General features: G+C 68.9%; 3 protein-coding genes across 3 annotated transcripts; all 3 read left to right on the top strand.

Moving 5' to 3' along the window:
- The first annotated feature begins 1,028 nt into the window (after positions 1-1,028).
- TAF1C (TATA-box binding protein associated factor, RNA polymerase I subunit C) lies at positions 1,029-5,665 on the top strand. The gene is made up of 14 exons (XM_052778648.1): positions 1,029-1,202; positions 1,319-1,412; positions 1,660-1,766; positions 1,859-1,954; positions 2,042-2,112; positions 2,200-2,447; positions 2,522-2,632; positions 2,764-2,887; positions 3,003-3,074; positions 3,197-3,332; positions 3,427-3,555; positions 3,722-3,896; positions 4,031-4,168; positions 4,468-5,665. The coding sequence occupies exons 1-14, from the start codon at positions 1,071-1,073 to the stop codon at positions 5,637-5,639; spliced, it is 2,805 nt and encodes a 934-aa protein (XP_052634608.1). The 5' UTR covers positions 1,029-1,070; the 3' UTR covers positions 5,640-5,665.
- Positions 5,666-5,943: 278 nt separating this feature from the next.
- Positions 5,944-7,267, top strand: HINT2 (histidine triad nucleotide binding protein 2). The gene is made up of 5 exons (XM_052777725.1): positions 5,944-6,045; positions 6,447-6,599; positions 6,683-6,814; positions 6,930-7,002; positions 7,125-7,267. Exons 1-5 carry the CDS (start codon positions 5,944-5,946, stop codon positions 7,214-7,216), a joined length of 552 nt encoding a protein of 183 aa, XP_052633685.1. The 3' UTR covers positions 7,217-7,267.
- A 3,155-nt stretch (positions 7,268-10,422) lies between these two features.
- Positions 10,423-13,296, top strand: SPAG8 (sperm associated antigen 8). Its single transcript, XM_052778417.1, has 7 exons — positions 10,423-10,528; positions 11,110-11,548; positions 12,326-12,500; positions 12,598-12,643; positions 12,761-12,875; positions 12,998-13,060; positions 13,148-13,296. Exons 1-7 carry the CDS (start codon positions 10,482-10,484, stop codon positions 13,280-13,282), a joined length of 1,020 nt encoding a protein of 339 aa, XP_052634377.1. The 5' UTR covers positions 10,423-10,481; the 3' UTR covers positions 13,283-13,296.
- The last annotated feature ends 44 nt before the right edge of the window (positions 13,297-13,340 follow it).

The following is a 13,340-nucleotide window of genomic DNA, read 5'->3' as shown; positions in this document are numbered from 1 at the left end:
ACAGGGACAATGACTGGAGCCAGTGATAGGGGCCTGGGGGACAGGGACACAAGCTGGGGACAGGGGCCTGGGGCAGGGGACAGGGATACAGTGTAAGGACAGGGATAAGGGCTGGGGGACAGGGGCACAAGCTGGGCTCAGGGACACAGGGCAGGGGGACAGGGAACACGAAGCCGGGATGCAGGTGGCCATGGGGCTGGGTTGCAAGGGGGACACAGGACGTAGGTGAAAGGGGCCGTGGGGCTGGGAGTGCAGGGGGACAAGGGGGCTACAACGCTGGGGGCAAAGAGGGCATCTTGTGGAGAGGGGCTGGGCAGCAGCGAGGGCTGCCTAGGGGGTCTGGGGGGGGACTACCTATGGGGGGTGTTTGATGGGGGTCAGAAGGTTTTCCGACGGTGGCTGCCATCTTATTATAATGAATTATAATATTTGTCTTACAGAGGAGGTGTCCGGGAGAGGGAGTCTGGGCAACGCCTGCGGGGATGAGGGCACCCTGACTGGAAACGATCTCATCCCGCTTCCCCAAACTCCCCTGACATCACCCCCGAACTCTCCTGACATCACCGTCCTCCTCGGCCACGGCGGGCGGGCTACTCGTGGGCGCAGCCCCACTACCGGGGGTGCTCTGCCCTGCCGATCCTGGCCCAGCCCGCTGCCCACCGCTCCCCCCCGCCCGGTCCCGTCCCGATGCCCGCCGCCCCCCACGGTCCCGGCGGCGGAGGCGCGTTTGCTTCCCCCACTCCACGCACCCCTCCGACCGCCAGGGGGCGGTAGTGCTCCGCGCCGCGCTGCCGCCGGCGCGCCGCTCTAGTTCCGCTCCGTTCTCGGGCGCTGATTGGTGCGCGGCGCTGTGGTGTCGCCACTTCCGGTGGCGGCGCCGTTCCCGCCTGGGCACCGACCGGCGACCGCTCCCGGACACCGGGACCCCCCCGGGACCCTCCGGGAACCCCCGAACCCCCCCCGGGACACCGCGGGGACCCCCCCGGGACCGCCCCGGGACACCGCGGGGACCCCCCCGGGACCCTCCGGCCCGGTCCAGGCCCGCCCCGCGCCCTGCGCCCCCCGGCGCCATGGAGTTCCCGGCCGTTCTTTTCCCTTCTTACTTTAGTGCCGGCCCGCCCCGGGAGGAGGGCGGCCCTGGTCCGGCCGCCGGCTGGGGCGAGTACGGGCAGGTGCTGGAGGCCGGTCCCCGCCGCCGCCAGGTGAGGCCGCGGCGCAACCCGCCCTGCCCGGGCGCGGGGCTTCGGGCCGGACTGTGGGAGCCCGGCGGGGGGTGCGGGCGGGGGCCGTTCTCACCTCCCGCCTCCTCTCCCTGCAGGCCGAGACGACCTTCGTGCCCCGCCGCGGCGGGATGGGCGAGAGCTGGGAACCCGCCGACGCCGCTGCCGTGCCCTTCCTGCCTCCCAACGCGAGTGAGGGCCGCCGGGGGTGGGAGAAGGGGAGCGGCGGGGGGGACGCCCCGTTCAGCCTCTGCACCCGCCTGCCGAGATGCCCTGCGGCTCGGGATTCCCAGCGGCTCTGCCGCACTGGCACAGGGAGCTTTAGCAGCTCTCTCCGGGGGTGCTCGCACAGGAGGGAGCGGGGACGGGCAAGCCGTGGTGCTACAGCGGTGTCCCGGTACTTGCGTGGTACCAACCGACCCCTGCCCTCTCCTCGCAGGCTGCTGGATCCCCTCGCTCATGCCTCAGGACATCCTCTACCGTGGTGTCCTGCGCAGGAAGCTCCAGGCAGGCAAGTCTGGAGCCGCTCTGGACTTCACCAAGCAGGTAGGGCCTGGGGTGCTGTGTCCCGCCAAGGACCTGGGGGGATGGCGCAGGATCCGTGCACATCCCAACCTCTCCCTGTCCTTCCCATGCAGCTGGGCCACTTCTTTGTGGACCACCCAGAAGATGCATTTGGCTCCCTGGGGCGGCTGCTGCACAAGAACTTCTACCTGGGCAACTCCAAACTGAGGGTCAGTGTCCGTCCAGGGGTGACAATGCTGCCCCCCACCCTTCTCCTTGCAGCTGCCAGCCCCAGCCTCTGCCTCTTCTCCCCACAGAGACAGGCCCGGGACAACACCATCCGGATGACGGCCCTGATGGAGGAAATTGGCCGTCTGGAGGCCAGGCGGTAAGTGTCCCCATGACATCTGCCCTGGAAAGCACTGAGAGGACTCCTGCTCTCTCTCCCCACCTGACGTTGTCTGTACTCCCGCAGCGGCTGCCCCCGGCAGCACCTTGCCCCTCGCCTGCGCTGGTTCTCCCACCTCTGCCGCGACTGGCTCTTCGAGGTGCCACTGGGGCTGCTGGCAGACTATGTGCACGAGGAGCTGCTGCTGCAGTGGGGCGGCCTGCTCTTTGACGACAGCTCTACCGGGGGAGCGCTGGCCTGGCTGCCCCCCAAAGACGTGGGGGCACGCATGGGCCGCCTGGCGTACCCTGGAGGCCAGGCCATGAACCACCTCTGTATCCTTCCCCATGGGGTGTCCTTGGGGAGGGGAGAGGGGGTCGCATTGCACTGCCCTTAGCCGGCACCCCAGATTTCCAGGACGTGGTGCTAGAGGAGCTGCCCCGTGCCCGGGGCTCCCCGGCACAGTTTGAGCTCAATGGGCGCATCCGGCAAGTGGCTGCCGCCCGGGCGGACGGGGAAGGTAAGCCAGCCCTGGGATCTGTAGGCCGGGATCCGTACCTCGGGGCGGGTAGGGTGTGGGGTGGGGTGGAGGGACAGCAGGGAGCCCCCGGAACGCTGCCATCTCACGTGCTGTCTCCTGTCCCCTGCCAGATTTCGTTGGCGTCCGCTCAGACTATCACTGTGGCGTTTGGAGGGTGCCGGGCAGGACAGGGGCGGCCCCCACCCCACTGCAGGTCATCCGCACCAGCGTGCCTGCCTCCTGCCTCACCGTCAGGTAGGTGCTGGGGGAATGGAGCTTTGCGAGGAGGGGGCTTTGCTGCCTCTGCAGCCCTCTCCACTGTGGCGGATGCTCTCGCCCCCACGGTGATGCTATGCCCTCCATCTCGCAGCCCTCACCTCCCCGGGGAGCTGTCTGTCTGCACCCAGAGCGGAGCCGTCTACCTCTGGAGCGTCGAGAGGGGGTGAGATAGGGCACTTGGGGCCAGGAGGAGGCTCATGCAGACCCCTGGGTCTCAGGGGGGTGGGGGGAACCCAAGCAAGAGGGGCAGCTCTGCCCTGTGCCAGCGCTGCCTTCTCCCCGCAGGCTGCAGCGGCTCCGCCACAACCCCCAGACCATGTTTTTTCGGGACCATTCGCCCTGGCGCTGGAGCGACTTCACCGCCCACCCACGGGTGCTGAGCTGTGCCGACCGCACTGGCCTGCAGTGCCTGGATGCCCGGGTGAGCCCGGGAGGGTGGGCAGGGGGCCGGCGGTGGGCGAGGAAGAGGGTTCCCAAGCCCAGGTTGCTGACAGGACCCCACTCTGCTGCTGCAGGCCCCTGAGAGATGCCACTTCGACTTGTTCAAGGTGGGCGAGGAAGCAGGCTGCCAACAGGGTGAGCGTGTGGTGCTGCCCATGTACCTGGGGAGGGCTCACCCTTCCCAGCACCTTGTCACCACCCAGGTGAGTCCTGCTGCACCTTGGGGGGACAGCGGGGATGGGGGAGGACAGCCCAGCACAGCCCCCGCTCCCAGCACCCATGGGGCAGAGGGATCGCCCAGCTGAGGGGGGCTGCCACGGCGTGTTTGGGTGAGCCCCCCCGAGCCGTGCTGTCCTTTCCCTGTCCCAGTTCTCCGTGTACGTGCTGGACGAGCGGTTGCCACTGGTGCCCGTGCTGAAGTGGGCACACATGATGAAGGCCCCCCCTCTCTTTGCCCACCTGACACCGGGGGGCCCCGAGAGGAGCCACAAGGTGCTGCTCGGTGCATCCCACACCCAGGAGCTGTTGCTGCTGCAATACCAGGGTGAGAGATGGGGCTTTGGGGTGCTGCGGGACCAGATCTCCTCTGTGCCCACTTCCCAGCCTCCTTGCCACCGGGACTAGCTGCTGTCCCGGCATCGGTGCTCACTGACCAATTTTTGGCCTGTCCTTCCGCAGGGGGAAGCCGGTCGGCCTGCCAGCTGGCGGGGCCTCCACAGAAGCTGCACAGCATCGCCGGCTGCCTGCAGCACCTGCCTGTCCAGCTCCCGCACCACCACCGCATGCTCCAGCAGCGCCTTGGCACCCCGGCTGCCGGTGGGTGCCCTGCATCATCCTGGGGTGCAGGTCCTGGGGGGGAGAATGTGGGTTGGCGGGGTGTTGAGGTTATAGCCCTTGCCATGCCCTGGGCTGGGGGGGAGTGGTTGAAAAAGCAAAAGCAAAGCCCTGAACAACCCTGTTGAAGAGATTAATGACCTAGAAAAGGACATGGGGGGCAGGAGCAAGCAGTGAGTGTGCCCGTGGCAGTGGGCGGAGGCAGCCCCCACTGCTGGCCAAGCCCCAGGAGGGTCCCCAGGGCCAGGACAGCAGTGGCAATGCCTCCCCTGTCCCCACAGGGCTGGCTGCTGCACTGCAGGAGGATGGGCCGCGGGAGTCCCTGCTAGTTTTCCAGCTCTCCGAGGCTGGGGATGTCTTCTGCCAGAGGCTGACCCACGAGGCAGCGCAGCCCCCTGCACCCACCTCAGGGGATGAGGCCATGACAGCCCCTGGCTCTTCCCCGCTCTTCGAGACCCCTGCCAGCAGCCCGCCGGCCTTGGGCAGCAAGGAAGAAGAAGAAGAGGAGGAAGAGGAGGAAGAGCAAACTTTCTACTTGTCCAACCTGGAGGTGATTATCAATGAGGAGGAGGAGGACGTGGGCACACCAGCAGCCCCGGAGGAAGCCAAACTCCCCCAGCAGCCCTGTGCCAGCCCTCAGCCCTCCCCGGCGGTGCCCAGCCCAGCCGCAGCCCTACGCTACCGCCGCTGGCTGAAGGCTCTTTCGGAGGGCTGCAGGGAGCCCCCCCGGCACGCCTACCCCGCCACCCTCAGCCAGAAGCGCCTTTTCACCCGCAAAGAGCTGGCGACGTCAGTGGGCCCCAGCACCCTGCACGGGCAGCTGCGCGAGCAGCTGCGGCAGACCATGCGGGAAGGGGGCTGCATCCAGCGCTGGGACCCCCTGGCCTCCCAACCCTGCACCCCACCGCAGCCCCTGGCACTGGTGGGGGATCCGGACCCCCTGAGCGCCCGCCTGACGGCGGCCTGGTCCGGGGACTGGGGGCAGTGGTGGGAAGAGAGGACGAGCTTCAACATGGCGCAGAGGCAGCGGGCGCTGCGGGAGCGGCGGCAGCGGCAGAAGCGAGCCCGGGGCCGGCGCAGCCTTTCGGCCAGCTTCACCTCCTCCCTCACCTACCAGTCTGAGCTGTCGGAGCTGAGCGACACGGCCCCCACGTCGCTCTCCCCCGGCCCACCCGCCGTGGTCCCACGGGAGGGTTCCCCACCGGCTGGCGTCCCACCGGCTTCACCGCTGCCCGACGAAGCCCTGCTCTCCTCCCAGAGCCTGCGCTGCCGTGGCATCCCCAAGGAGCGGCGGAAGACGCTGCGGGACTACCTGGCGGTGTGGGCCGACGACCCCCCTGAGCCCCCGGAGCTCCCTGGCAGCCAGGCCAGCCAGCTCTGCATCCCCTCCTCCCAGAGCCAGCTCTCCTCCGCCTCCCAGCCCCGCCGCAAGCGCCCACGCATGGGCTTCTGAGCACCCAATAAACACCGTCTGGCCCAGCCTCCCTCCCGGGGGTCGTCTTTTTTTGGGGGGGGGGGGGGGGAGTGGGGGCACCGCCACTCGTGTTCATGGCACCCACCTGTGGGGTGCAGGGGGTGGGGGTTGTGGTGCCACCCGTGTTCAGGGCACCCACGGAGGGCGGGGCGGGGACCCCTACACGCTCCTCTCCGGCGGGGGCTTGGCGTGGACAGGGCCCGGCCGTGACACGCGTGGGTGCAGGCGCCTGCGGGCGCTTTAAGACGCCGAGGGAGGGGGGGTGTGGCAGGGGCGGGAGCCAATGAGGTGGCGGGGCGGTACCAGCGCGGCGGCGATGGCGGCGGTGCTGGCGCGGGGGCTGGCGCGCGGCTGGGCGGCGCGGGGCGCGCTGCGCGCGGGGCAGGTGGGCGCGAGGGCGGGAGTCGGGGGGGGGGGGACGGGGGACCGGGACCGGGACCGGGGGGGGTGGCCGGGCCCGGCCGTGCCTTCGTTCTGCTCCCACCCCCGGGCAAGGTCCTCGGTGGGGCGTGAGCCCCGCAGTACCCACCCCCACGCCGCGGCGGGGGGGGGGGGGGGGGGGGCTGGGAGCACCCACGTGCACCCCCACGTGCATCCCATCACACCGGCACACCCCCCCCCACATCACCTCAATCACCACCACCCCCCCCATGCACCCCCACGCCCGTCACCCTTGCACGCGTGTCACCCCGCACCCCGTGCCCCCGCCACCCTAGGCCGGGGAGGTCCCCGTCCCCCCGCGGGGGGGGCCAGGCCGTAAGCCCCCCGTGTGCCCCCCGGCCCTAGCGTTGCGTGGCGGTGCCCGGCGGGCCGGACGGGGAGGTGGGCGAGGCGCGGCGAGCCGCGGCGGCCGGCGAGGAGTCGGGCGGGCAGCCCACCATCTTCAGCAAGATCATCGCCCGCAGCGTGCCCGCCACCATCCTCTACGAAGACGACAAGGTAGCGGGGACAGCAGGGCCGCCTGTCCCCACCGGGGTGGGGTTTTGGGGGGGGGGGGCAGCACCCATGGGTGCGGGGCTCAGCCTGCTTCCCCACAACTCCCCCGGCAGTGCCTGGTCTTCCGCGATGTGGCCCCCCAAGCCCCCGTCCACTTCTTGGTGATCCCCAAGCGCCCCATCCCCCGGATCAGCCGCGTGGGTCCCCAGGACACTGAGGTGAGTCTGGGTGGGTTGCGGGGGGGGGGCGATGTCCCTGGGACATTGGGTGAGGGACGGACAGATGGACACGCACGGTGCTGACCCTCCTGCTCCCCAACCCACCCCCCCACAGCTCCTGGGGCACTTGCTGGTGGTGGCAGCACACACGGCGCAGGCAGAGGGGCTCGCTGACGGCTACCGCCTCGGTGAGTTGGTGTCCCCTTCCGTGCCATGGGGCAGGACCCTCGCCGGTGGTCCCGGGGGGGGGTCTGGGGATGTGTGGGGTTAGCCTGACCCCCCACCCCCCCTCCCATCCCTCTCCCGGCAGTGATCAACGACGGGAAACATGGCGCCCAGTCCGTCTACCATCTGCACCTCCACGTGCTGGGGGGGCGGCAGCTGGGTTGGCCCCCCGGCTGACACCCCCCCCCCCGACTCACTGCCCCCCAATAAAGCATCTCCTTAGCAGTGGCTCTGTGTCGGGGTGGCCCTCCTGGGGGTGGGGGTGGGCGTGGGCGTGGGCAGCCTCGGGCATCACAGCAGCAGGGACATGCCAGCAGGATGTGGGAGAGGGACACGGGTGGGACTTGGTGCCCTGCTTCTTGGGGGGGGGGGGGGGAAGGGCATGTCTGGGCTCCCCACGTCCCAACCTGCCCATGCTGGAGATGCTCTGGAGCCCCCCAGTTGAAGCATGAGGTTTTTGGGGGGTGCCCATGTCCCACAGGCAAAAGGCCCATCCTGGTGCTGGGCAGGCCGGGTGCCGCAAGGGTGTCCCTGAGCTGGGGAACGTCCCGGGGGTGCCCACCCAGCCCCACTGCCATGACACAGCGCCAGCACCCCTGCGTGCCCCCCACCCTGCACCTGGGTGCCCCCCAGGCACTCCCGTGTTGCTGCCAGAGCCCTGCGCCGGGCACTGATGGCTTCTTTGCCTTGCAAAAGTGAACTAACTGCACTAAATTGAACTAAAAGCGCTAATTGCACATCTACTCCACCCCCAAGGGCCCTCGCTGGGAGCTCCCAGGTGTCTCACAGCCTTGAGCTAAGGGCAGTGCAGGGTGGGCTGCCTGGTGTGCCTGCTGCCCGCTGCACATACACCTACCACTGTACCACCGCGCTTGCTGGCCCATGTGCTGCCGTGCAAAACTCGCTGCCCTGCACACCCCAGGCCCCCACGGTGTGCACGCCGCTGTGCACGACGTTGCGTTGCGTGCAGCAGACCCCCCCCGTGCGTGCACGACTGTCAGAGAACACATCGTGCCGCACACCCCAGACCCCCCCCATGCGCGTGCACCGCCGTGCAAAACACAAGCGTTGCACACCATAGAGCACTGGGAAGCGGATGGGCGCCGTGGCTATATTTAGCATTGGGGGGGGGGCGGTGCTGGCGCGGTGCACGGCCCACCTGGCACCGTCGGTGGGGCCGCCTGGGCCCCCCGCCAGCCGCAGAGGGGACCGCAGCTCGCCGGGGAGAATGACGGCTCTGTTCAGCCTCCGGCTCGGTGGCGCTGGCGGCAGGGCCCCCCCCCCCGGGGAGCAGCGTGGGGTTGTGGCAGAGCCCGGTCGCTTCCTCCCACCTACCCAGTATAGTATGGGGAATGTTTCTGGGGTGCGAATGAACCTTAAAAATGTTGGGTGCTGCTGCTTCTCGCCACCAAGACCTGCTCGAGCCTCGGCATGAGTTGGGGTCACTCTTGGACATGGGACAGCCCTGCCTTGGAGCTGGGGACCCCAAAGAGGGGCTGGGGGTCCCTGCGGAGCTGAGGACTCCAAAGAGGAGCCAGGAATCCCCAGTGCATCACCCCCCCCAGGGCTGAACAGGAGCAGTCCCCCGGGAATGCCGTGCCTGGTGGAGGGCAAGTTCTGGCACGCGAGGTCAGGGGCTGGACGCCTGCAATTGCATTTCCTTCTGCTCCAGGTTTATTTTGTCAGTCCCGGGGCAGCACAGCGGTCACAGCCCCATGGGGCTGGGCTGAGGCGGGGGGGGGGGGGGAGCAGGGGGGGCCAACGGCTGTTTTCATTCCTCAGCCAAAGACTATCACAAATGACGCAAGTTCCCAAAAGATCTGGGCAGGGGGGCGGCGGGGGATGTGTCAGCCGGCGAGAGGCAGCCAGATGTGCTCCAGCAGCTCCAGGAATGCTGCCGCCCCACGGTAGTGCTGCCAGGGTGCAGCCCCACGGCGCTGCCGCATATGCCACCCCAGAGTGTTTTGCCCCACGGTGAGTGCACACCCCCAGGCTGGCATCGCCAGGGTCCCTGTCCCACACTGTATTGTGGTGCCTTTAGTGTCCCTTCGGTGTCCCCCTGGCACCCGTGCTGCCTGGCCAGGCTTTTGGCTGCCCCAGGGACAAGGTGACATGTGTCTGGTGGGGAATTTGGGGATGCTCCTGGGAAGACCACCCTAGGGTGCAAGCTGGGGCAGGGTACCAAGGCTGCCACCCCCCCCCCCCCAGCATGATCTGGGGTATGGGTGCACCTCAGGGGCCAGCCCTGTGCCCGGGTCTGAGCATGGGGGGCACCACCGGCAGCACACACCCCAGCACCCTCGCAGCGAGCACCAAACCCTCGGGCCACCCAGACTACCCACCTCCAGTGGCAGCAGGGCTGGTGCAGCCTCAGCATGGCGGGGAGGGCGGAGGGGGGGGGTTCCACTTTGCCGAGCCTGAGCTCCGGCGCACGTCTCTCCCTCTTCACCGCAGCTGCGCAGCAGATGGGCTCGAAGGAGCCCCTGCTTGGCGCAAGGCCCAGCGCCCAGAGGGAGGAGCGGTACCCGCTGGGGGCCCCGGCCAGCCGAGGCCAGAGGGGCCAGGCACATCTCCGGCCAGGAAAAACAGAGGCCCCAGCTCCGAGCGCGTGGTGGCCCCGGCGGTGTGCACCGCAGAGGGCTGGAATAACAGCCCTCCCGCTGGAGCCCGCCACGTGCTATCAAAGGGCCCTTCTTCTGCCAGGCCTCCGTGGGGATGGGGGGCCGGGGGGGGGCCCAGCGAGGACTGGCGGTGAGAGGGGAGCTGCTCCACGCCTGCGGGGGACCAGCTGTGCCCAGCCAGGCGCCAGGCCCGTCCCGCCCCATCACCCTGGGCCAGGCCGGGGTCCCTGGGGTGGATGGGTGCACCCGAGGGCCAGGCCCAAATGGCGGTGGGGGGGGTGTCACTTGGGTCAGGTCGTGGGGAGCAGCGTGTTCCCAGGCCCCACGGGGCCGAGCTGTCCTTGCCAGGGTGGAGTGCCCACCCGTGTCCCCCCTCCCTGAGAGCCTGTGGGGCCACCCCTGCCCCCAGGCCAGGCGCTGCGAGCCCTGGCTGGGCCCAGGGCTCCTCCCTGGTGGCAGACCGAAGGCACCAGGGCAGGCCGGGGCCGGGGTACACGGACCCCCAGGGGCAGGGACAATCCCCGGTCCTGGAGCCCGGGCCGGGCCCCCCAGCAGACCCGGCCATGCGCCTTCGCCCCTTCCTGCCCCTCCGCCACGCCCACTTACCCCGGCCACGCCCCTCACCACGCCCCCTCGTCCTCGCCACGCCCCCTTGCCCTCCTGCCCCCGAGTGGGTCCCGCCCCCCTCCTCCTTCAGGCTCTCCGCCAATGAGAGGTGCGCACGCACCGGGCGCCACCAATGAGCTTGCGGCCGCGGGCGGGGCGCGGCCGGTGTTTACCGTCACCATGGAGACGGAGCGGTTTCACCCTGCGCAGGCGCCATGGAGCCCGGAGTGCGGCGGCGGGGGGCCGAGACCCCCGGAACGGGGTACCGGGACGGGGCGGGGCATTAAGGGGTGTAGGGCCTTGGGGTGACCCCCGAGGGAGACATTTGGGGGGCAGGGGCCTGGGTGGGTTGGGGGCAGGGCCTGAGGAGCATTGAGGGGAGAGGGGGGGGCATTAGGAGATGGGGGGCGTCGAGGGCATGGCGAGGGGGGTGGGGGGTCACACGTGGGGAGGAGGTAGGGGGCAGAGCCCAGGCAGGGGGTGCTGGGGGGTGCAGAGTGCCGGGAGAGGGCACAGTGGGGTGGGGGGTCATTGGGGGGGGGAGAGTCTGGGCTGGGGACACTGCGGGGGATGTTGCTGGTGGGGGGCAAGGGGGGGGGAGGGGAGTTATGGAGGGGGGAGACCCTTCCAGAGTGCAGACCCAGCATCAGGCACCGCTTCCACCCTGCAAAGGGAGAGGAGTCCCTTGTCCCCCACTCCAGGGTGGGGGTGACACTGTGGGGGACACGGGGTCCCCAGCCTCAGGGCCCTGCCCACGCTGGTGGGGGATGGGGACACGGTGGTGGGGCAGGGGGCAAAGGATGCACCCCACCGCCTTTCCTCAGGGACTGTATCCACCTGCAGGGTGGCTCTGACGGGCCACGTGCCTCCCGTGTGCCCTGGGGAGAGGCCACCGTGCGTGGTCGGGCTCCAGCGTGATGTCCTTCTGCCTGAGATGCCCACAGCAAAGCCCCCGTGCCACAGGGAGACACTGATGACCGTGACCGAGATGCCCCAGGAGGTGTCAGCCACAGCCGAGGTGCCCCAGGAGATGGTGTCGGCCATGGCTGAGCTGTCCGCCGAGGCCCTGCCAGCCGTGCCCAGCGTGGTGCCAGCTGCTGAGGCTGGGAAGGATCCCTGCGGGGTCGAGCTGCCACCCTGTCCCAGCAAGTGGGGGACTTGTCCCACCGAGGTGCCCCTCATCGCGGTGCCAGTGCTGCCCACCTCCCTGCAGCCGCCAGCAGAGCAGCCCAGCTGGTTGGTTCCCCGGGGGAGCTGCCTGATCCACAACTGGCAGGAGGAGGTAACTCCCCACCAACGCCTGGGAGGCCAGCAGGGGAAATGTCCCTCAAAACCCACCCCACCACGTCCCACATGCTGATCCGATGAAGCCCCCCGCTCCTAGGCAGCCCCCTCTCTTTAAATAGCTGCCCTTGGCCAAGCCGGGGCTCCCTGGACGACCTTGAGCCCAGCGGGATGGAAAGGGGATGAAATTCAATAGCACAAAAGGCACTGGCAGGCATGTGGGGAGCGACAGGGGGGCTTTGGGAGGAGAGACGGGAGCTCGCTGCTGGGTTGGCGGGAGCTGATTGTCATAGCCCATTGCAGGGACATGGGCCAAGCCATGCCACAGCCTGGGGACCCCACAGTTTGTTCAAGTGCCTTCAGAGCGCTTGGCCAGCTGTAGGGGCAGCCTGGGCACCCAGGGGGTTGGGGTGGCTGTATGAGGCCGGCTGACCCCCGGCAGGCAGGAGAGGTCAGCCCTGCCTAAGTCGCAGGTGTGCCCACTCCAGCTTTCCTGAGGAGCTGGCTGGAAGGACCGTCCCCCCTTTTTGCAGCTCATGCCTCTGGGGCTGCTCCCAGGGCTTGCATCGGGCACCTGCCTGTGTGGCATGACCTTAGGTCTGAGGCAGTGCCCCCAGCTTATGGACACTCAGCAGGAGGGGGTGACTTACCCCCACCTCCCAACACTGCCCAGAGCCCCATGGGACTATCAAAAGCCTAAAAGCTGGGAGCAGGCACGGGGCACTGCAGGGTGGGCTCCTGCCCCCTTCCCACAGCCCCCGCCGTCCATCCCCAGAGAGCCACGAACAACCTGGACACCATGCCGGGGCAGGAGCTGGGCGGCGAGGGCTTCACCTACCGGCACGGCCACCACGGGCTGCTGGTCCACCAGCTCGTCTCCCAGCCCACTGACAGCACCACCACAAAGGACACCTACCGCCCACCACACAGGGCCCCGCTGCTGGGGCGAGGTGAGGCTGAGGGCCCCCCCACACACTTGAGTGTGCCCCCCAAAAAGGCAGCGAAGGGATCTTAGCTGCGGGGCTGATGGCACCTTTCCCCCCGCAGGGCAGCGGGAGGCCATGCTGCAGTCCATGCTCTACCAGAAATACAGGCAAGCCTGCACCCCCGCTTGCCACCCACCCCTGGAGCCATGCCCTGGAGAAGGGAATCTGCCCAGGGCGAGGGGACACCCCAGAGCTGAGGGGTGTGGGGTCTGCTCTGCCAGTAGGAAGGAGATGCTGGAGGAGATCCGTCCCCCCCAGATGTCCATGGAGTCGGTCTCCACCACGCACCGGGATTACCGCGTCGGGGACTGCCAGTTCACACCACTGCCTGCCACCCAGGTACAGGCAGGGGTGAGCCCCCGCTCAGCTCACTGCAGCCCTTAGGGAGCCCGCAAGGCTCCTGTGTGTTCCCCAGGCATGCTGTCCCCCCCTGCCCACTGTCACATCGCTTCCACCTGCAGCCCCACAACTACTGCACAGAGCAGCCCTGCAGCTTCTGGCTGGAGCAAGCCCGCAGCCTGCCTGTAAGCCCCCCAGCACCCTGCCCCACCAGCACCTTGGGGGGACTCAGTGGCTGCTGACAGGGACCTCTTCGCTTGCCTCCCTTCCAGGGTGTCACCAGCATCTGCAGCGGGGACAGTCCCTTTCGGAGGAACACAGCCTTCTCCACTCCCATCACCGAGTACCTCGAGCCACCCCTGCCCTGTGCACCCCTCAGCAGCTGGCTCCAGCCCCGCAAGAAATAAAAAGCAGGGAGGCATGGGTGATCCCAGTATCATTGCCACCCCAGGGTTGTCCTCAGGC

Source organism: Harpia harpyja, chromosome Z, assembly GCF_026419915.1.
Source record: "Harpia harpyja isolate bHarHar1 chromosome Z, bHarHar1 primary haplotype, whole genome shotgun sequence".
NCBI classification, from domain to species: Eukaryota; Metazoa; Chordata; class Aves; order Accipitriformes; family Accipitridae; genus Harpia; species Harpia harpyja.
This window is presented reverse-complemented; position numbering and strand designations above follow the sequence as displayed.